The sequence below is a fragment of the Neolamprologus multifasciatus genome, chromosome 1, assembly GCF_963576455.1.
Source record: "Neolamprologus multifasciatus chromosome 1, fNeoMul1.2, whole genome shotgun sequence".
NCBI classification, from domain to species: Eukaryota; Metazoa; Chordata; class Actinopteri; order Cichliformes; family Cichlidae; genus Neolamprologus; species Neolamprologus multifasciatus.
Window position 1 is genome coordinate 11,979,562 of NC_140439.1, and position 22,963 is coordinate 12,002,524.

General features: G+C 39.9%; 2 protein-coding genes and 1 long non-coding RNA gene across 4 annotated transcripts; 2 read left to right on the forward strand and 1 right to left on the reverse strand.

Moving 5' to 3' along the window:
* The first annotated feature begins 1,868 nt into the window (after positions 1 to 1,868).
* On the forward strand, positions 1,869 to 14,982 carry LOC146525373 (lactadherin-like). 2 transcript variants are annotated; one of them, XM_085143863.1, is made up of 10 exons: positions 1,869 to 2,130; positions 4,675 to 4,800; positions 4,881 to 5,012; positions 7,713 to 7,826; positions 8,016 to 8,197; positions 8,285 to 8,440; positions 9,159 to 9,303; positions 10,027 to 10,211; positions 10,307 to 10,459; positions 12,653 to 14,982. In XM_085143863.1, exons 1-10 carry the CDS (start codon positions 2,055 to 2,057, stop codon positions 12,794 to 12,796), a joined length of 1,413 nt encoding a protein of 470 aa, XP_084999989.1. In that variant the 5' UTR covers positions 1,869 to 2,054; the 3' UTR covers positions 12,797 to 14,982. The 2 variants fall into 2 exon arrangements, with proteins under 2 accessions (XP_084999989.1, XP_084999919.1); XM_085143793.1 differs by having other exon boundaries at positions 1,870 to 2,130; positions 10,009 to 10,211.
* On the reverse strand, positions 7,299 to 9,161 carry LOC146525374 (uncharacterized). Its single transcript, XR_014871408.1, has 2 exons — positions 8,943 to 9,161; positions 7,299 to 8,872 (listed from the first exon to the last, which is right to left on the reverse strand). It is a non-coding gene; the product is annotated as an uncharacterized LOC146525374 (long non-coding RNA).
* Positions 14,983 to 19,400: 4,418 nt separating the features above from the next.
* On the forward strand, positions 19,401 to 21,931 carry LOC146525375 (hyaluronan and proteoglycan link protein 3-like). The gene is made up of 5 exons (XM_085144410.1): positions 19,401 to 19,536; positions 19,615 to 19,837; positions 19,933 to 20,078; positions 20,906 to 21,208; positions 21,636 to 21,931. Exons 1-5 carry the CDS (start codon positions 19,401 to 19,403, stop codon positions 21,929 to 21,931), a joined length of 1,104 nt encoding a protein of 367 aa, XP_085000536.1.
* The last annotated feature ends 1,032 nt before the right edge of the window (positions 21,932 to 22,963 follow it).

A 22,963-nucleotide genomic window follows, 5' to 3' on the forward strand; every position in this document is an offset into this window, starting at 1 on the left:
AAAAAGATAATTATCAGGAGACATGTTAGGTGATTGGAAGAATAGAAAATAGAATGACCATAGAATGGTCATTTTTTGCTTGCCAATTAAACACAGCCAGTCTACAACTTTTAATAGCTTTAATTTATCACTTTGAATCACTACAACTCCCATGCCTTCACTTTAAATTGCACCTGTACTGTGCTATATATATATATAACATAATGTATTGTACTTTAACACAATTTCTTCTAAAATTCACTATAAAGCATAGATTGTCTGCATTTACAAGATGCTATTTATATTTGCTTATGCAAAGTTATATATGTGTGTTATTGATCGGATCTTTGGGATTACGAGTCTAAAAGAGTACAGATAATTTCATAATATTAATAAGATTAATGTCCCCACTGCTATTGCAGCTTGATATCCACTAGATGGAGACAGAGTTTAATCTCCTTGTGGCCTCTATCAATTTGGCAGGCAACCGAAAGAGGCACTAGCTTTAATGTAGTTTGTCACTTTAGTTTTAAGTACGCTTAGTATTAAGTACTACTTAAAAATAAATAATGGCTATTATATATTTGGTAATAATCTAGCCAGTACCCATGACCAAAGAAAGCGCGTGGCCTCAGATCTGGATCAGTTTAATTTCTGCAGTGTGACTGCTCTGCCACCAAACAGTCGCGTTTTCCCACGAGGATTTAATTTAGACTTGTTAAATCCCTTTGTTTCTTTTATGTTGGGGGAAACAAAAGATCCTGTCAGCAAAATGTTCCAACTGCATGTTTACATGTAATTTTACAGTACTGTGCAAAAGTCTAGGGCCCTCCCTAATTTCTTCACATTTTTTCTAGGAAAATGAGAAATATCTTCCAACTGGTTTATTGAAACATTTTCAAAGATACATGGAAATACAGTATATAAGGCAAAAACAGAATATGTATAATTCTAACCAGCTTGAAAGTTAATATATGTTATGATCATCTTTGTTCTTCAACACAGCCTGAACACTCTCCAGGAATATGTCACCAGGCTTCTTTAAGGACATTCAAAGCTCTTCTTTGGATTTTTTACTATATTTTGTAATTAATAACTTTTCAGTAATTGCTGATTTGGTACAAATGTGCTATCTTTGATTAGATTCAGCTAAAGAAATAGGAAGCAGGCTGCTAGTAGCATAAAGATACGATTAAAAATTGCTTATTTACTAAGTTGTATGTCGTGTGTAGACACAACACTGGCTCATCTCTTGAGTTAGGGAGTTTTAAATACTTGAATGATTTATAGGCCAGTGTTAAAGAAGAATTTTAATAAAGTCTGGCTCCTTGGAAGTGAAATAAAAAGAAGTGAGGTGTGGCTCAAGACTTTTGCACAGTACCCTATGCTACAGGTGTTTTCGTTTCCAGTATATAATCCCTGGGGCTAATTCAAATCTCAGCCTAACCTGTCAATCTGACCAAGGGGAGGGGGTAGTGGTGCTTTCACATGCTCACAATAAAACAAGTTATTCAACGCACAAATATTTTAGGGTGCACTGTGAAATGGAATAACAGGTAATTAAGCTGACTGATGCCAACGACTTTCAGTTAATTTTAAATAACGATGAAGAGACAAAATTAAAGTGGAAAATGCCTTTAATGGTAAGGCATATTAGAATACATAAAGTCAATTTTAAAAATTGACCAGCACCATAGCACATGAATACATTTGTTTTCGTTGTTTGTTGCTGTTTTTGTTGTTTTGTTTAAATGTATGAGTAAGTAAGTTTGTCAGCAAGTAAGTCAACAAGAAGTAAAAATAATGAAAGAAGTGGCGAACGGACTGCCATGAATGAATGTCAAAGGACATCCTCCTCACTTCTCTCCGCCCACCAGAAAACGTCACACGTCGTTAACTCGGGTATTAGCGAAAATCTCAGCTCTCTCATTTATCACCCGGCTCTTCATCTGCGTTTTAGTCGGAATTGCGATATTTCCGACTGCATTTCAAAGCCGCATTGGTATTCAAATTTTAAAAGTAGCGCGTATTTCCGGACAAACAACCCCCCGGGACAAAGTAAGGCTAAAACAAATATGAAACGTCCTGGAAATGTAACCCCAGCGTATGTAGGGACATTTGCTCTGCTGCTTTGCCTGCATTCAGTCACAGGTAAGTTTTGAATAAACGACACGAATCAAAGCGGATTATTGCGTTAACGCAGAACCTAAAAGTTTACTTTGTTGACAGGTCTCTGCCTCTAACACTAGACTCCATTTACTCCTTAAGGGGACTCTGGTGCTGTTTGTTGTATTTTCCATGGCATTTGCTTCCCTTTTCCCCATTATATTGTCAATTCACTGTGAAGTGACCTACTTTGATTGCTTTTTGTTTTTCCTTTTCACATAAATCAACGTAATGCAGGGCGAAAAGAAAATAGCAGATGTACAACAGTAGCCTAAATATCTCAAGTATTTTTACTATTCTTACTTAAGCATTTAGGATTCAGTTTTTTAAATGTGCTCTTTTTCCCCCCCTGAAAGCAGTCAATGTAGACGTATGCCTATGATAATGTGAGCTCATTATTGTCCTGGTAGACTAGGTGATTAAATGTGAGACCGGTGTGTTATTACACGTGATACTCTGTTATTACTAAGCTCTATTCTGAGCAGTGATCATTGTACAAGAAGCGATACTTGCAGTAGCGAACAGTTCTCGTGGTTGTTTTCCCCTTTCGCAGTGGACAGTGTTTCTAGAAATGTCATTATTCTCACAGGCACACTTACAGGTGTCCCTTTAGTTGTCTCTGTGGACATCTACCTGGACTCACAAGGATTTGGTGCAGGTGGAAAGGAAATTAATGCCATCTGTGCTCCTGTCTGGGGCCATCATGAACCAGCTGTCCACTCATCTAAATTTAGTTCAACATGCAAATGTGATTTTGTTCTCATGGTGGTTGTGTACATTCAGAGTCCCACCTGTCTGTCAGGTGTGGTGCACATCCTGTCCCACCCCTGAGCTGCTGTATTGTCATGCTGTGTACCTAGTCTGTTATTCAAAGATCCGCATGCTTCTGGAAAACCCAGCTAATCCTGGACATAAACACATTCTGCTGTCAGAGGTTGGCTCATAAAGACATTGGCTCTATCATAGGAACAGCTGTTTTCCAGCTCACGCAGCCTTAGACACTTTTCAGCATTTATTCGGGTTATACTTTTTGAGAATTTAACCACATAAAACTTTATATTGAGTGACATTACCACTGAATTTTGGGCTATTTGTTATGTGTTTATTCTTCTGATCTGTTTTCATGGCGAATAGTTTCGTAAACATAGATTGTGCTATATTCAAGAATAATTCACGTAGGGTTTTGGCCTCACTGCCAAACAAAATGCCAGTAAATTGCAGTTTGTTGTACCTGGAGCTGCTCACAGTTTGAATGGTGACTGCTGCTGTTGAGTCAACAGACTGGAAAAAGGAAAAAGAGAAAACAAACATAATGAGGTAAAGGTTTTGTAACTTTGAGAGATCTCGTATGACTCATAAGCTTTTGTCCTGCCACTCCCATTGAGGTCTGAGCCATCATTTCACACAATCCAGGCATGATGTGTGACTCAGTGCCTCCCAGCAAAAACTGCAGGAGCCCTGATCAGGGCAGAAACTCCAGCAACACCAGGGAAAGATCTCTGTGTTACTCTTTAGATACACCTGATGGCTGTACCCAACCATTTACCATACATTATCTGCAATAGAACTGAACTTTGGGAAATGCAGTGCTATATTGAGTTGGTAGTGCTGAGCGATACCATCTTTTAGACCTGGGGCATCAAACATAATGCCCGGGAACTAGAATTATCTGCCAAAGACACCAATTTGGCCCACTCTGCAGGTTGGAATAATGTAAAGGAGGGCATATATTCGGGAGGTTTGGAGCTTCTCCTGCTGATTAAGACATCTCCCGGGCCATTCATACTACAACAAGTAATTAATTAGTAGATAAACAATTAAATGACAAGTTTTTTTGTTTTGTTTTTTGTTGTTGTTTTTTCACTATCTACTATAGAAATGTGTGCTTTTTGCAGTGGGTTCACATAAATAATATAATTAGAGGACAGTCTACTGTCATTTTACAAACGTATTTTTTAAAATTTAAAACGTTCTTGTTTTAGAGTAAACATTTGGAGATTTGCGTGATCTGCTGCTTCAGTTTTAGTAATTCCTTTCTCCTTAAATTCCTTGTTTGCAACTCCCAGAGTCTCTGAAGATGTCACATCCCTGAGCCTGTTTCTGTCAGAGGTTTCTTCCTGTGGAAAGGGGGGGGGGGGGGGGGGTTCCTCCGAACTGTCACCAAGCGCTTGCTCATAGGGGGTCATCTGAGTGTTCAGGTTTTCTCTGTATTATTGTAGGTTACCATACAATATAAAGAACCTTGAGACATCTGCTGTGATTTGGTGTTATATAAATAAAACTGACTTGAACTGAAGCTGGTAGAGACAATTTTAAATGTACTGTCATGATTTTCTTTTTTGCTATGTAAAGGCTTTCATTCCATTGAATAAACAACATTTTATTTGGGAAACCTGTGGTCACAACACATTAAATAGACTGCTTTTGTAGACCAAAGCAGGCCTAAATGTGGCATGCATGTGCAGCCGCGGTGTGAATAGTAAATACTAATAATCGTTGCACTGCCTTTCCTTTATCTCTTTCACTCAGCTGACTACTGTAAGGTAAATCACTGCTACAATGGAGCAACATGCGTGACTGGAGTAGGAGAGGAACCCTTCATCTGCGTCTGTGCTGATGGCTTTGGTGGAGACACCTGTAACCTGACAGAGACAGGTAGAGCTGAAAAGGAAAATTCTGGTGGGAAAGCGCCGAAGCACGTACCGAAATTAACACCTTTCTTTTTCCATCTTCAGGACCTTGCAGTCCCAACCCCTGCAAGAACGATGGGTCCTGCGAGGTCATCGCTCCGACCAGACGAGGAGATGTTTTCAATGAGTACATCTGCAAGTGCCAGCCCGGCTTTAAGGGAGTGCACTGCCAGATCAGTAAGTTACTTCTGGCTATGAGTCAAAAGCCTGAACTGAACCCTTTTTGTCTTGTGCATCTATAAGACTACATGCTGTACTCTAGAGGACATCTAACTCCTTATTCAATGAATTTTAAAACAATTTCTGGTCACTTAATGTTGACATAAAAGATTTAATGTTTAGGAATGGGTTGCATTCTAATTAAAGTAGTATTTTTTAGAGAACAGCTTACCCAAAAATGTGAAAAACACAGTAGCAAGCTCCACTTTCAGCAGATTTCTCTAGAAGTTTTAACACAAGGAGTTTTTTCTTCCGGTCACATCTTCGGCAATGAAAGGGATGTGTAGTCCGCTCAGCAGCTTCATGAAAGGAGCCCATTCAGTGGCTTCTGTGGTTATTCTGTTTGGCTAATTAGTAAAAGACCACTCCAAGTCTCTTAGCATGCAGATGCTTCTCACACAGGGTCAACATTGCATCTATTTTAACCCAGTCAAATGAATAGTGAATTCAGTCATATCCTCATAGTAGAATCCAATACAAGTTTGCTTGTAAAATTAGCATTAAAACATGAGGATTATTAGTGGAGCAAATGCATGAGAAAATAACAAAAAGGAAGCCAAACTTAGGATGGGTTTTGTTTGTCTGTGTGTGTCTGTGTGAATATTATTCCTAGACACCTCTGAGCAGTGGCTGACATCCTGAACTGTGAATCTGGAAGCAAAAATGATGAAAAAGATTTAATGTATAAACCTTCTGATTTAAAGTCTTGCATAACTTTGTGAAGAGGCTTTTTTTCCCCTCTTTTCCTCTTTTTGTGGAGGAACAGCTCACCCTCCCAAAGCCCACGCTCTGACCACCAATTGTAGTGTTGGTGCAGTCTGGTTGCCTACTCCCATATTTTCTAATTTTGAACCAGGCAGACAATATACGCCGCACTATATAATATGTCCAGTAAATGCACGGAAATAACGCTCCACAAAAAACAAGTGATGTGATAGTAGGTAAAGAGCCTTTGAGAAGTCACTGAGGTGAAGCCAGAGCGTGTGAAAATGAATTGCACTTGACAAAAATAAAATGTTCAGTACAGGCCAGATCTTCAGGCTTCAGATTTAAGTAGCAAAAAAAAAGCAAAGGCTATTTCACGGTCTGTCTCTTGGTAAGATCATTTGTTTCTCAGTGTTATTAGCTGTGCTGTGCCCGTGCTGTTGTGACCAATCCTCTTAGCATTAACTGGAACAGGAATTAAACAGACCCATGTGGCATTACGTCAGCCCTGCATTCATTCTGACGTTTCTAGGCGTTACTAAAACAGGTGAAATAAGGCATGTGTGATGCTTAAGTGTAGGTGTCAGTTACACGGCTTTTATCAAGTCTGAACTTAATAAAGTAACAACGCTTTTGGACCTTTAAAAAAAAATCTTATTAGATTTTGTCACTGTCACTATAAAAGTTTGCCCGTAAACTCCTCCTACACAATTAGAGTTAAGCAAACAAAATTGGCACATAGGTACATTAGGACCCTAAAGTTTCTTATCTATATACGATATTATGCCATCACATTGCCTAGCAACCACCTACCAACTGGCTGAAATGACGCATTTGTAGAATTTATGCACCTATAACACCTTATAAAAGCACTGTATCATTGCAATTTTACAACAGTTAATTTATATTCAGATTATAAACTATATATTATGTTGTATCATCATATGTCATATCCCTGTATTAGCCAGTGCGCATACTATTTCTCACACAGAGATGAAAAAGCAGAAGACAGTGTATTTTACTGTGTAGATCATATAATTTATTGATGCGGCTGAGATTTTCTACTTGTGGATTTTTTATGGAGTGGGGCTGACCTCCTCTGGCTGTGGGCTTGGGAAAACATCATAAACATGGTACACACTGGTTTTCAATAAAAACCAAACACAAAGACTTAACATAACCTACTATTATTACAAAGCAATCTATATACTGGTCATTTAGTAAAACAGCACCTTTAGTCTTCTTAGCTGCTTACCTTCAGTCACATTTTGCCTTTTAAAAACTAAAAGACTTGGAATATTGTTTGGTGTGCAATCTCACTTCTTGGTTTAAAAATGAATAGGTTCTTTTTCAAACAATAGAGAAGAAAAGTGTGCAATCATCCCAATTGTCTGTAGTCTTCATGTTGTATGAGCGTGCCACCTTGTGGAGATTACCAAGCATTACCTAGACAGTGGACCTTCAATCAAAACTGGACCTTCAATCAAAGGAGAAACATTAATGATACTTAATGACAAATTTCACAACCATTGAAATACCTTCTTTTTTTTTTTTTTAAAGAGCTCAGTTTGTGTATACTGCTGTTGAGCAGATGTTCTAGCTTGTTGCCAGGTATAGTTGGTGTGTAAGTGTGTCAGGTGACACGACATGGATATAACTTCAAAGTTTCCGCTGTTCCCACCTGTTCCCTGTTCCTTTTCCAATGACGCCATGCCTCAGGGCCACTTCTGTCAACGCAATAAGATTGAAGAGTAATTATTCGTCACCAGCTGAATGTTGGAGACACAGTGAAATTATTATGGTCATTCACCTGCTTCAGTCCTCCACCAGTTTTCCCTCAGATGTTTGTGCTTGTTTGACAAGTGTGAACCGCATCTGAAGCACTCTTTGTTTGTTTTTGTTGTTGTTGTTGTTTTATTTATTAGTTTTGTAATTTCTGAATTTGACTTTCAGATGTAAATGACTGTGAAAAACAGCCTTGTAAGAATGGAGGACAATGCCGAGATCTGGATGGAGACTACTCCTGCCAGTGCCCCTCACTGTATGTTGGAAAGCAGTGCCAGCTACGTACGTGCACCACCATTAGACACACACATTTCAAACACGGACAGCCTGTTGTTACTTGCTTTGCCTCAACATTTTTTAAAGAACATAAAGACTGATGAGATATCCTTGTAAGCATGGCTCACTCAAGCATGAGAAAAAGATCTAAAGCGTGGCAAGAGTAACAAAAAATCCCTCCATCTCATACCCCAGGGTGTGTGTCTCTGCTGGGGATGGAGGGAGGAGCAATCGTGGAGTCCCAGATTTCTGCTTCCTCTGTGCACTACGGCATTTTGGGTCTTCAGCGCTGGGGCCCAGAGTTGGCTCGACTGAACAACCAAGGCATCGTCAACGCCTGGACTTCAGCCGCACACGACAAGAACCCCTGGATCGAGGTGAGAGAAGTGAATGCTTTTGACGAGACTGACCAGTGCATGACCTGTCCAGATGCTCACTGACCCATGGCGTTTTGGTTACAACAGATTAATATGCAGAAGATTATGCGTCTGACGGGCATCATCACTCAGGGTGCCAGTCGCCTGGGCACAGCTGAGTACATCAAAGCCTTCAAGGTGGTGAGCAGCCTTGATGGAAACTCCTACATCACTTACAAAGTGGATGGCCAGCAGAGGGATAAGGTTAGACACAACTTTGTACTACATGTGTTATTTTCTATTGTGTTTAAAGTGGACCTGTTAAGCTTTTTCTCATTTTCTAACACATAGATACTCTTACAGTGGTGGATGTCGATATTAAGGTGTTAAACAATCTAGAACAATGAGTTGAGGTGTAGAAGTAATCCCAATGAGCCAAAAGGGTCCAATTTGAGACTTTTTTTCAACTCATGCCTCTCCCTGATGTTTATTTAGAGCTGTGTTCCTGAGATGACAGATGATATCTGCTCTCACTGACAAGCTCCACTCACCTCTTGTTTGAACCCTCTGTTTGTAAGAGGCAGCCAATCAAAAAAAAGCTGAAGGGTAGGCAGCCCAGACCGCCTTGTTGCACCAAAGTCCAGTGCAGGACAAATAAATATTATTCTCTTTGTCTTCAAACTTCACAACTATATACTACCCTTGGGGGACCTGGGTATCTAAGGTAGCTAAGCATTTGACCTTCACCTTCAAAATCAACTTTGACTCCAAGATCATAGTTGATCATATTGAGTAATCTATCATATGAAAGGGCATAGAGAAACACACCGTGACGCCATTACAGGCTGACATCATCATGTTGTAATAAAACATCATAAAACAGTTTTAGTATAGCCCTTGCCCTTTGGTGGGAGTTGTGCTCTCTGAGTGTTCTTGTTGACTTTGTTTATTCAGTTTGCTCACCTGTGTTTGTTTGCTGCAGGTTTTTGTGGGCAACATAGATAATGACCGCACAAAGACGAACCTTTTTGACGTTCCTATCGTGGCCCAGTACATCCGCATCATCCCTGTGGTTTGTCGCAGGGCCTGCACGCTGCGCATGGAGCTGCTGGGCTGTGAACTTCACGGTAAACACAATAAACTTCCAGCACAGCCGTAACGCTTACAGCAAGGTCAGCGAGCAAAAGCAGTTAGATAAAAAAGATAGGACACTAATGAAAAAGGACAGGTGGTGTATGCTAAGTCGAAGTCAGGTCACAGCCTCTGTGAACCCTTAACCTAAACTGCATAACTCCTCGCAGCATCGTTAGTGTGTCTTGTGCTACTGTGTTGATGTCTTCTTACTGTGGTCTTGCTGACAGGTGAAATGACAGACTTTTGAAATTTAATTGCACCACATCTAGCCTAGTTTGACCACATAGAAGTTATCCACTATAACTCTGTGGGTAGAGTCCTTATTATGAAACAACAAAAGAAGCCATTTCAAGCACTCAAGAATAAAAACACTGCCGGCTGTGTTTTTGTCCATCTTCAGCTTTTGTCTTATTTGATCTTAACGCTAAAAGGTTTAAAGAAAAACAGCTCTGTGTGCTATGTTGCATGCTTTCTTCTGCATTGTGTGGCTCTTCTGTTTTTTTCCTTTCACTCGGTCACTGGTGGGTGTTTGTGATTGTAATCCGTCACTCGCTTTGTGAATGTTCGTCATTCTTAAAATGTTGGGTGAAGTTGATTCTTCTTTTCTGTCGGGTGATTTCAATTTTTCCCCTCTTTTCTCTTTCTGTCGCTTTGGCTTCCCCCTCCCTCCGTCTGTCCGTCTGCCTTTTGATTCACAGTTTATTCAAACACGGCAGGTTGCTCAGAGCCTCTTGGTATGAAGTCTCGGTTCATCTCAGACGGGCAGCTTTCAGCCTCCAGCTCTTACCGCACGTGGGGCATTGATACTTTCACGTGGCACCCTCAGTTTGCCCGGCTGGATAAGGTGGGGAAGACTAATGCATGGTCTCCTGCTTACAACAACCGCTCAGAGTGGATCCAGGTGAGGGAAACCGCAGCATTCACCTTTTTTAAAAATCTTGTTTTCTTTGAAGTTACTAGTTGGTAATGCTATTTTTTCCCCTGCTCCTTCCCCAGGTTGATCTAGAGAAGACAAAGCGCCTCACGGGCATCATCACACAGGGTGCAAAGGACTTTGGAGTAGTGCAGTTTGTATCAGTGTTTAAAGTTGCTTACAGCAATGATGGGGAGTCCTGGAGTACGGTGAAGGAGAACACTGAAAATGATAAGGTCAGACATATGTGAATACCTGAAATGCCATTTCCTCTTTTTTTTTCCATATATGTCAAAGCTAAGTTAAAAATAAGGTAAGATATACTTTATTATCTCAAAAGTTGAGAAATTGCTGTGTTGCAGCAGCCAAAACATTAAACAAAACGTAATAAAATACAATATGACAAAACAATATTTTGATTCAGTAAGGTAGAAATACAGGAGCTGTATTAAAAAACCTACACAAAAATTCCACTTCACCTCCACTTCAGAAAAAAATTGTAATCTAACAAACAAAACACCAGTGTTGGGTAAGTTACTTTAAAATAGTAACTTAGTTACATTACTAGTTACTTCTATCAAAAGTAACTCAGTTACTTCAAGTTACTCGTTACTTTCAAAGTAACTAGTTATTAGGGAAAGTAACTTTGGTTTTACTCAGAATTCTCTTGTTAATGTGTTGCTTCCATAACTTTGCCAGTCTTCTAGCTTGCTTACTTGCCACAAGTGCACTGTGCCACCTACCAATAGAAAGGAAAAGATAATGTGCATATTTCCACGAGAGAATGCCATGATTCTAGCCTACGTCACAGCGTCATGTGCGCCTTTTACATCCAACACAAAAACTGCAGTCGTGGTGCTTTGATTGTACTCAGAACTCGGAAATTCTGCCTTCTGAATAGGAAGATGTAGGCAACACCAGACTGCAGATGAGCTGCATACAGAGCTGGACTGGGACAGAAAATTGGCCCGGGCATTTTGACTTGAGACTGGCCCGCCATTATAGGAAAAATCATAAAGCCTTTGAATGAAAACAAACGCTGTTGTGACAGTGATGTTCACTGTTTTGATGGTATATATCCACCAATCTATCAATCGTTTGCTGTAAGATTCAGATAATTATTTTTTAAAAGCTAGACATTTTAAATGAGAATAAGAAAGAAAAGTATTTCCTTGTGCCCCCTTCTCCCTGTTAATGCCCTACCTGGCCCCCCTGGCAAACCTTTGCTAGACCCGCCCCTGCACAGTTACCAGCTGTCAGCTACTTAGAAAAGGATCCTGGGGTTATTTGTCTCTCAGAAACAGTTCATAACTTCCCTTCAACTCATTCATGTCACCTAAAAGGTAAACGTATTTCTCCATCACCTGTTCAGCTCTGATGATTCAGTAAGGACATCTCCTGGTTTCATCTTCATGTTTCCCTCTCACCAGATAACCAAACCGATATTATGACCAGCAGGTTTACAGCTGTGGCTCCAGCAAACATCAGCTGATACTAGAAATTAATATTAAATAAATTCTAACAACGGCTGCTCAAGCTTAAACGTGCTGCTGTTGTTTAACGCGACATCGGCTGGTTTCCTCTTTCTGGCGCAAAGTGGGCGATAAACAAACAAGAGAGCCGATCAGCTGATCATTGATCAGTTTTCATGATTGAAGTAGAAACAGGAGAGGGAGGGGAATGAAAGAAGAAGAGGCAGCTGTGCAGCAAAGACACAGAATAACTCCAGCTTTGTGCCTTTTTCATTGTAGCTGAATTACGGGACAAATTGTTCCTTTTCACCTCAATAAGAAACGCATAATATTTTCTCTGAATACCAGACGGGACGGTTGGCAACTCTAATAACTTATGAACAAAATAAAGTTCAACATCATTAACTTCATAGCACCCACCCAGCTGTATAGAAACTCCGTCATGCTAGCTAGTACGCAGTACGGAAAAAGTCAAAATAACGAAAATAAACTCCACCTAAACTTGGTTTATATCTGACTCAGATAGACTGCAGGTCATAACTTCTTACCTGAAGTTCAGTTCACACTTGGACCGGCGGCCGCCTCGGGTCTCTTTTCCTTCTGCGTCCCCTTTCCCTCCTCCACCTGCTGCCTCCACCACTTACTAATGTTACAGAATCTGTGGAAGCTCCGCGATAGCCACCACACAAAATTACGAGTAACGACCGTATCTAAATCCCAGTAACGACTAACGCGTTCCTGATTTTGGCATAATAACTAGTTACCGTGCTCGTTACCACAATAATAACGTAGTTACTGTAACGCGTTACTTAATAACGCGTTAGTCCCAACACTGCAAAACACACACTCACACACCCATGCATGCACAAAAAGAGTCCCTGACACGTGTAAATGGGAGTAAGGTGTGTTCAAAACAACATGTTTTCATTTAACAGTAACCTTAACATGTTTTTGCAGCTCTTCCAGGGAAACACTGACAACAACACCCATAAGAAGAATCTTTTTGAGCCTCCGTTCTATGCTCGATACGTCCGAGTCATCCCCTGGGAATGGCACGAGCGCATCACTCTGCGCATGGAGCTGTTGGGCTGCGATGATTAGAAACTAGTCAATAACCATTTATCAGCACTCCATCCTCATCCTCAGATGCTCCGTCTGCTCGCACCACAGCAGAGGACGGATCGCAAACAGAATCATTCGCTTTGTTTTTTACTCCGTGGGAATGATATTTGCTGAATAGCTTGGACTTTAACACTTGTAGCACTTTGACTGTAGCAACGCCCCCCCAATGTTTACATTGCTAAAAGTTTGTTTGATGCTGCAACATTGAACTGCTCACAGATTGATCATTTGTCCTTTAGAAGCTTTTTTTTGCACAGATCTTCTCTTAGTCTGTCTAAGAATACAAGCCCTGAGATTTTCCCAGTGTAATACAGAGTGTATTTATGGCATTTCCAACCACACAGGACAGGAACGCTTGTCCAGAGCAGGAAAATGATAACTTTCACATTTTGACTCCACGGATGAGTAGGATTTTCTGTTTGTTTGTTTTGGGGGGGGGGGTTTAAACACATTTTGACACCTTTTTGCTTTGTTCCTAAATTTCATTTCATGACCAACTAATTCTTTTTACAAAAAATGTGAAATATGTAGAAAACAGCAACGTTTTGCATTGCTTTTTTAATTCACTGTTGGTTAACATTATTAAATGTTTAAAAAAAACTCTTTCATTCATCTCCACATGCAACTTATTCGAGAATCGACTACTTCCTCACTTTTGGTACTGATATGAACAGAATACATGAATGCCATATTGGGCCAATGGACTTTTCGGATCACTGCCCTCTATATTTATCTTTAAACTCTACTCAAAGGAGAAAAATAATCAACTGGAAATTAAATTCTAGTATACTGAATGAACGGACATGTGAACAGTTGACAAAAGACAATGCTGAATACCTGGAATTCAATGATAAAGATGAGTTACCCCCACCGATTTTATGGGATGCGTGCAAAGCAGTGATGAGAGGAAAAATTATTGCTATAACCTCCAATATTAAAAAAACCAAAGTTGTAAGATTCCAGAAGTTGCAGTCGGAACTATTACAATTAGAGGCCACACATAAAAATACTATTGATACTAAGACAAAATTAGAAATGGCAAAGAAGAGAAATCTAATTAATGAGATATACACTCATGACATCCAAACAAAATTAATGTTGACCAAACAAAGATATTATGAGGGCGGAATAAATATATGAAACAATTGGCTTATAGATTAAGAAAACAACAAGCAGACAGAACAATATACAGGATAAGGGACCCAGAAACTAAAATGGAAATGCAGGGTATAGAGGAAATTAAGGATTGCTTTAAGAGATACTATGAAAAACTATATTCACAAGGGAAGAACTTCACTTGGTGATTGGAAAACTTAAGGCAAACAAATCTCCAGGTACAGATGGTTTTACTGCGGAGTGGTACAAGAAATTAAGGGAACCTCTGACTCCGGTCTTACTTAAAACATTTAATTGGCTACTTACGAAGGGAGAAGCACCCTCCTCATGGCACCAAGCCATAATTTCTGTTATACCTAAAGATGATAAAGACAAACTAGAATGTTCCAACTACAGGCCAATAAGGGTATTAAATGTAGATTACAAATTGTTTACGTCAATCATAGCACGGAGACTTGAAGGGATCATCCCAAGGATAATAAACCTAGATCAAACTGGATTTGTTAGGTCACGCCAAACCCATGATAGTGTTAAGAGAACTCTGCAAATTATTAGACATATTAATTTAAATAAAATACCAGCTATATTATTGGGTCTAGATGCTGAAAAAGCTTTCGACTCTGTGAGATGGGAATTTTTATTCGAAGTAATGCTTAGATTTGGGTTTAATGGGTCCATCATCACTATATTGAGGGCCTTGTATAATAGCCCAACTGCAAAAATAAAGATTAACGGTGAACTTTCAGATGCTTTTAAGCTTGAAAGGTCCACAAGACAAGGATGCCCACTGAGTCCACTCTTATTTGCTATTTTTATAGAGCCATTGGCTCAAAGGATTAGGCAGAATGGTAACATAAAAGGGATTAATATCGCTGGAAGTGAGCAGAAATTGGCCTTGTTTGCAGATGATATTTTGGTTTACTTATCAAAACCTACCGAATCACTTATGGAGCTCATGTCAGTGTTAAAGGAGTATGGGCTATACTTGGGATATAAATTGAATATACAAAAAACACAAGTTCTTAGTAGCTTTTATAGCCCCCCCCCCCCCCCCCCCCCCCAAAAAAAAAAAAAAAAAATTTGCTCAGCAAATACAAACTAAGCTGGGACAAAAGAACTATCAAATATCTGGGCATAAACTTATCAATGGATATAACCAGTTTGGAAGAAATCAACTACCCCCTACTTAAAAAAGATATCATGCTAGATATTAGCAGATGGTCATTAATCCCGTATCTAAGCATTTCTTCTAGAGTGGACATCATGAAAATGAATATGCTCCCAAAGATGTTGCACCTATTCCAGTCTGTTTCTATAGAAAACCCTGATAGATACTTTGTAGAGTGGGATAGGATCCTCTCAAGATTTATATGGGCGGGTAAAAAGCCAAGAGTTAAGTTCAAAACACTTCAGCTTCCCAAAGATAAAGGAGGATTAGGCCTCCCTCGCCTACAGGACTACTACAGGGCAACACAAATAAGAAATCTGGTGGGCTGGTGTAAACCCGGATACTGTTCAAGATGGAAGGAAGTGGAATTGTCCTTGGGAGGTAACTTCCCTGTCGGGGCACTGATAGGAGATCCTTCAGAGTTACGACTCCTGGGAGACCCGGGCAACCCTTGGATAGTAAGTTCAATAAAAATATGGGAAAGAGTAGTTAAAAAGTACCAATTAAACCAGAGGGCCGGATTCCTTAAATGGTTTGCATATGACCCAGAATTTATGCCTAGTAAGATCGACTTGACATTCAAAACATGGGCAAATAAAGGTCTCACCACATACAGTACCTTGTTGAAAAATGGAAAAGTGATGCGTTTCCAAGACCTTAAGAAAAAGTTTGGGTTGCAAAATCAAGATTTTTTTTTAGATATTTGCAACTGAGGGACTTCCTGAATAAAAAGCTAAAAAATTCTCAGTTATCGACTGGGAATGAAGAGATTATAAATATATTCGAGAATGCATATAGAGACGGACCCTATCAAAAAATTATTTCCAAATTATATTGTTCACTGATCAATCTACGGGGTCATGATACAAGATATGTTAAAGCAAGATGGGAAACAGAGAGCAATCTATTCCTAACAGGAGAGGAATGTGATGGGATTTGTAGGCAGCAGTGGTCATTAACAAGCTCCCCCTTATAGGGAATTCAGCTGGAAGAATGTATTTCGTTATTTTATTACCCCAGCCCAAAAATCAAATTATTCTCAGAATACAGCATGCTGGAGGCATTGTGGACATGCAACAGCAAATCATTTTCACATTTTTTGGGAATGTCCCCGTGTGGTTCCATTTTGGAAGGAAATACATAAGGTCATGGAAACAATCTTCCAAAAGAAAATACAATTTCATTTTGCATTATTGTACCTAGGCAACCTAGAGAGTCTTAATCTATGCAAACCGGATAAATATTTGTTCAGTGTGCTGTCGGTAGCTTGCAAAAAGGCCATAACTCGCCTTTGGATTAAAGAGGATATTCCTACCATAGATGAATGGATTGATGTGATATATAATATTTTTGTTATGGAAAGAATAACTTTTAGGCTAAAGTGCCAGGCGGACTCATTTGAAGAATATTGGTTGAAATGGTTGTGCTTTGTTTGGTTTTGCTTTCCCCCTCACGGTGATTAAATTGAATTTGTTGTACATGTTGTATAAATAAGAAAACTAATAAAACATAAATTAAAAAAAAACAAAAACTCTTTCTACACTTTGTGTATCTTTTCAGCTGAGACACAAAAATCCATTTTTGAGCTAATGCCCATGTTAGAGTAGATGTTCACAGCCGATTTAAGCATGAGCTGACTTGTTAGCAGAGTCACGTACACGGGGTACAAAATGAAGGCGTAGATAAAGAAGACAAAAGTGAGCATTCCTTTGTACAACTAAGCACTTAAAAGGAGATAAAACTTAAAAGAAGGTGCAGTTTTTGAGCAGCCTGCCGTTGGCTGCGTTCCTCTTTGTTTCGCGAAGAACAAACTGTTCTAACCACACAAAACATGATGTGAGTCGTCATGCTCAGCCTGGTGATGGTGAAATTCAAGCTAAGGAATTCAGGAAACCATTTCTTAAACACTGATACACAAAAACACATCCTTTAACTTACTATTATGTTTGCAATTTTATGTCCTTTTTATAAGGTTTCAATGTGATTCCACTTTTATAGCAGTTTTATTTTACTCTCACATCCAATGGGAATCTCTACCAAACAGTGGAAACATTGTGGACGTCAAATTTGAGTGAGTGACACGCAGTACAAAAGTACAGGAATCACTCTTAAACTGTTTTCTAACAACCAAATTAGGTCAAACAGCCTGTTTATGTAATAAATGAATACATGATACAGCAATAAGAAAAAGACTGGCAAAAATGGCATCCATGGGAGAGTTCAAAGAGAAAACCACTGCTGACTATAGAGAACACAATGGCTTGTCTTACATGTGCCAAAAAACATCTTGATGACTTTGGGGAAACTATTCTGTGAACTGACAAGACCAAAGCTGAACTTTTAGGAAGTTTTGAGTCTGTTACATCTGCGTAAAACGAACAGCATTTCATAAAAAGAACTTCATAGCAACAGTGAAACATGGTGGTGGTAGTGTGATGGTCTGCGGATGTTTTGGTGCTTTCCTGAAGTGCTAGCACACTTGGATGTTCCAAAACACACCAGCAAGTTCATCTCTAAATGGCTCAAAAAATAAAAAAATAAAAAATTGAAAGTGGCCTAATTAAAATCTGGACTTTGATCTGATACTTAACACACCACTCATGCTTGAAAACCATTATATAAACTCCATTATGTCTGAATAAAACAATTCTGTAATAAAGAGTGTGCCAAACTCCTCCACAGCAAGAGAGACTCGTTGCCAGTTATCGCAAGCACTTGAATGCAGTTCTTGCAGAAGACTCTGGCTTGCTCTTTACACCAGTAATTACACCTTGTTAGCCCATAAGCTCACAATCCTGGCATGTTTGGCCTCTGGCAACATCTTTCATCTCTGTAAAATAAAGGCAGTGGAGGTCAAAGCATCTCTAACACATGATACTTCTTCACTGTTTGTGTCTGCTGTATGTGACTGTGTAGGTCATGTTTTCCACACCATAAAAGGAGCTCTTTTTAAAGATTACGGTGTTTCTAGTGTTTCTAGTAAATGCTGCTGCCCTCCATAACAAGTATCTGCTTTCAAAGAGTTTTCCTCCACAAACAGCCGCTCAGCGATCCCATGTGCCGTTCCTGTTGAAGTGTATTACTGTGGTGACCTTAAAAAAGACAAAAATAATTTTGTGTATTTTAATATTTTTATAGAGCCTCCACAAATACTTTACCCAATAGTAGAATAATATGCGTAACATAAAAGGCTAAATTTCCATCAAAATCACGATGATCTTTAACTTTCTTTTAAAGCTATACCACTGTAACTGCGCTTACTTTGCGGGGGTGGGGGTCATTTCTGTAGGTCTTCTTGAACCGCAGATGCCCTACCTACCACAGCTTGCATAAAGAGACACACACGGGGATGTTTCCAGCAGCTTGATGACTGTGCTTAAGAATCAGAGCAGCGGTACGACCCGACACTCCTCGGGGAGAAGCTCAGGACACTCTTCATCATTATTAACTGGCCCCATATAGCTGCACCTGTTTTTTTTGTTTTTTTTAAATCATCGACAGAGACTGAGGGGAAGCTAAATGCGGTATTAATATCCTGGGAATATTTTGACCACTTTGCCTCCAGCTCTCCAACATCAGACCTTTCACACGAGGTGGAAAAACCACGCAGACAATTTCGCGGTAAGTGGGAAAGAAAGTCATCTAATAATAATTATTATTAGAACAACTGTGCGTCAGATATAATTTGTTAGCTTTAACCTCCTGCATTTTTAATTTCTCATTGATGTTTGGGCTGATTGGGACCTGATGAATGTAAAAACAAAGAATTACCAGATTTTTTTTTTTTTTACGAGAAAACTACTGTGACGAACATTAATGGCAATTGTTAAATCTAAACACTGAAGTCACTTTAAGTGACAGTCCCGCAGTGTAAAAACGCATTTTCCCTGTATAAACACAGCAAACTATATACAGTGAGGTCATTACATTTGGCACACCTGCTAAAATTGTATCGTGCTTTCCTTTACTGCTGCTGCTTTATCATAACATCCAGTGTTCACAATACAGCAAGCAGAGTCTTCATTTAAAAAAACAAACCTCTAGAACAAATACTTTTTTTTGTCCTCCTCCCTGTCAGCTCCATATTCAACATCTTTTGTCGAGTATATCCACTATCCCGACTCTGCACATGCCCTAACCACCTCAGCCTTGCCTCTCCTTGTCTCCAAGCTGCTCAGTCTGAGCCGCCCCTCTGCTGAACTCATTTCTGATCTTGTCCATCCTGCTCCATGACCTTTAATGATTAATTAGCCAATATTTTTTCTCTTCGCAGGTTTGAGGATTGTGCAGACACTGCTGATGATGATTTGGTGCTTCCAGACTGTATTGTTGTTCATAGCTCACCTGGTTCTCTCAGACTGGGCCCCGGCTGCCCCCCCAACCCAAAACAGCTTCTTCTACAGTGACTACCTCAATGAAAGCGGCAACAACGAATGTATGCACATTATTGCTCAGACCCTAACCTTTTAATATAAAATCAGTATGATAAGTTAAATCTGTATTTATTCTGCAGTTCATTTTATTGGTATGAAACTCTACGTGGACTCTGCTGAGCCATCAGTGCTTTCGGTCAGAGGGGGTAATGCGACCCTACAATGCAGATTTTGGTATGAGCCTGTGTCGAGCTCACCAAGGGAGGTCAGGGTCAAGTGGTCCTGGCTGCCCGCTGCTGGGGGACAGGAGACTGACGTGATCGTGGCTTTCGGGACTCGATTCCGAAGTTTTGGAGATTTCAGGTTAAAGATATGATCAACTGAATACGATAACCTGATCGCTGACTGTTTGACCATGTTTTTCTTTAAACTATTAACATGCACTGTCTGTCGGGCAGGGGTCGTGTGCAGCTCCGACAGGAATTCCCAGGAGATGCTGCACTTGTGTTGAATAAACTCTGGCTGAATGATACAGGTCGCTATCGATGTACTGTGGTGGATGGACTGGAGGATCAAAGCACAGTGGTTCACCTAGAGTTACAAGGTACTGCATTTACACCTTCAGCTATCCTGTTTGCTTCCGTGAATGAAAGCTGCGACATGTAGAGTCTAGATCAGCGGTCCCCAAACTTTTTTGCACCACGGACCAGTTTATGTCCGACAATATTTTCACGGACTGGTCATTAAGGTGTCGCGGAGAAATTCAACAAAATAAAACCGGTACCAAAAAGAAGATGATTTATTCATAACACACGGGAAATTTCCCAGAGAAACAGAGTTAACGATAAAAACGTCGAAAAAAAAACCCCCTCTGAAATGCTAAAAACCGATAAAAACCCTGAAAACCAGAAATTTCGCATCCGAGCCTCATCTTTTACAGCCCGTTACCAAACGACTTACGGACCGGTAGCGGTCTGTGGCCCGGGGGTTGGGGACCGCTGGTGTAGATATCCATTATAAAAGCAGACTGCTTACATTTGCAAATAAATAATCAATTTTAAAAAAACCAAAAGACAAAAAAAACTGCAAACAACTGATAAACATTTTACTTTCCAAATTGAGTTGCCATAGAAAACCACACAATTAACTTTAACCACTCATCTGTTTGGTTCAGCTGACCCAGTAGCCTGTGATTTCCCACTGTTGCAGATCAAAGTGTTTTCTTTTGTAGTTTGTAGTAAGAGCAGATGATTGCAAACCTACTTCCTGGAATTAAAAAAAAAACACAACAACAAAAAACCCACAAGCCAGTGGTAGTATCACCTGGTAAGCAAAGTAGTAACAATAGATGAAATAACAATAGCAGTGAAAGCTTGACACACTTTGAAGTCCACATAGATATTCTGATGTCTGATTGAATCCTCCACCCAGGTGTGGTCTTTCCCTACCAACACCCTCATGGTCGTTACCATCTGAGCTTCCTGGGAGCCCAGCAAGCCTGTAAGGAGCAGGACTCGACAGTGGCCACCATCACACAGCTCTTCCAGTCTTGGAAAGAGGGAATGAACTGGTGCAATGCCGGCTGGCTGGCTGATGGGACAGTCCGGTATCCGATCTCGCAGTCCAGGGAGCCCTGCGGGGGAGCCCGCCTCGCCCCGGGTGTCCGCCGCTACGATAGACTTCACCTCTACCCTAATCACTACGATGTCTTCTGTTTCTCCTCTTTGCTCCAAGGTGAGGCGAAGCAGAAGGTGATGCGAGGTCAACAAGGCCACAGAGAAGCTAAAGTGATATTGAGTGGCCATTTCCTGATGTGTAATTGTGTTTTCCTTACTGTGACATGTCAAGATGCCCACACTGACAAAGATTAGCAGATCCATTACTTAGCAGTTTCACACCCTCATTTCTGAAGAGCACAGTGGCGCAGATTCACATTTTCTCTCTCTTTAAAGGTGCTAAGACTCATTTGAGCCCCCATTTATATTTACAACCAGTGTATGAATAAATGACCTAACTGAATATTCTAATTAATCATAATTCTTTTTCCAGAAACTCAAGTACAAATACACATTAGCATTTATGGGTGATAAACCGCAGTTAAATAGCAAACTGAAACACGTCTGTGCAGCTAACTGTCAAAATAAATGTGTTTTATTCTAAGGGAGAGTCTACTACCTTGAGTCCTCTCACAAGATGAACCTGACTGAAGCTCATCATGCGTGTCAGGAGGACGGAGCAGAGATTGCCAAAGTTGGACAGCTGTATTCTGCGTGGAAGTTCACGGGGCTTGACCGCTGTGATGCCGGCTGGCTGGCCGATGGAAGCGTTCGCTATCCCATCACCAGACCTCGAAGTAACTGTGGTCCGTCTGAGACAGGGGTACGCAGCTTTGGTTTCCCACCTCCACAGCACAAGCATGGAGTCTACTGCTACAAGTTAGATACTGAAAGAGTGTAGATCTCCACCCATCCTTGGTGGGCCATAACATTTAAATATTTTTTAAGATTATTATTATAGCCAACAGGAGGCTTAACACTGTAGACGAGTGCACTTCTGCAGTCTGCAAAACATCTACAGGTTCACAAGATGATGAACAGAAGAAACTTTAATGCTACAACATTTAAAAAAAAGAATCTAAACTCTTATACATTTCTTTCCATGTGAGCTACTACAGATTTTACTTATAATTACCACTGAAATTATTTAAGTAGAATAAAACTACTTTCAGCTGTTTCTTCATTAACAAGGGCTCACCACATCAGCTAGCACTGCACATTTGATTTAGCAGTTTTTGTAGAGCTTTTTCACTTGTTGGATCAATATGTAAACCACTACGCTATGGAGCTTTAAATACTCCAACAGAATAGTAAAAAGAAAATCCCTCGTTATATTTGACACGAGGATTCGGAGCTCAAATACTGGAATTCCTGTACTTTTTAAACATTTTTTTCCCTTTCACTTTCACTATAGCTGAGAGACAGCAGGAATATAAAAGATAGGAAAACCTGGGGAGAAGGAAAATAACATTCAACAAAGTTGCTGTCTGATTTCCTCTTTCATACATGAACGTAAAGCATTTACTGTGATGTCTCACCAAGTTGTACTTACATCGTCTGAAGCACATGACAATCAACTCAAAATCTAGCAAAGGAGCTGGCTAGTTGGTTTTTTTAATGGAAATATATATCCTATTTATTACAAATAAAGATCCTCATACAGAACATCTGGTTTTGTCTCTCTGCTCATACTGTACCTCAGTGTTTGAATGTATAACTTAAGCATGCCACCTGTCCTCAACAAATAAGTCTGTTAATTGTTAAACTAAGAAAAAGGTGTTTGAATTCAACTATCCTGCTAATTCGCACACATTTATATTAAATACTGAAATGTTTGAAATAATTGTTGTAAGTTTGCATTTGAGATGCAGTAGCCTGGCACAAAGACACAAAACACTCCAGGCTTTGTCCACAGTGAAAAAGAAAACATATC

Excerpts from the sequence above, each read along its gene's own strand:
- LOC146525375 (XM_085144410.1), top strand. The coding sequence starts at position 19,401 with ATGATGATTTGGTGCTTCCAGACTGTATTGTTGTTCATAGCTCACCTG. Across the intron at positions 19,537-19,614 it reads TGAAAGCGGCAACAACGAAT|TTCATTTTATTGGTATGAAA; the intron begins GTATGCACATTA and ends TTTATTCTGCAG. Across the intron at positions 21,209-21,635 it reads TTTCTCCTCTTTGCTCCAAG|GGAGAGTCTACTACCTTGAG; the intron begins GTGAGGCGAAGC and ends TTTTATTCTAAG.
- LOC146525373 (XM_085143793.1), top strand. The coding sequence starts at position 2,055 with ATGAAACGTCCTGGAAATGTAACCCCAGCGTATGTAGGGACATTTGCT. Across the intron at positions 4,801-4,880 it reads CTGTAACCTGACAGAGACAG|GACCTTGCAGTCCCAACCCC; the intron begins GTAGAGCTGAAA and ends TTCCATCTTCAG. Across the intron at positions 8,441-9,158 it reads ATGGCCAGCAGAGGGATAAG|GTTTTTGTGGGCAACATAGA; the intron begins GTTAGACACAAC and ends TGTTTGCTGCAG.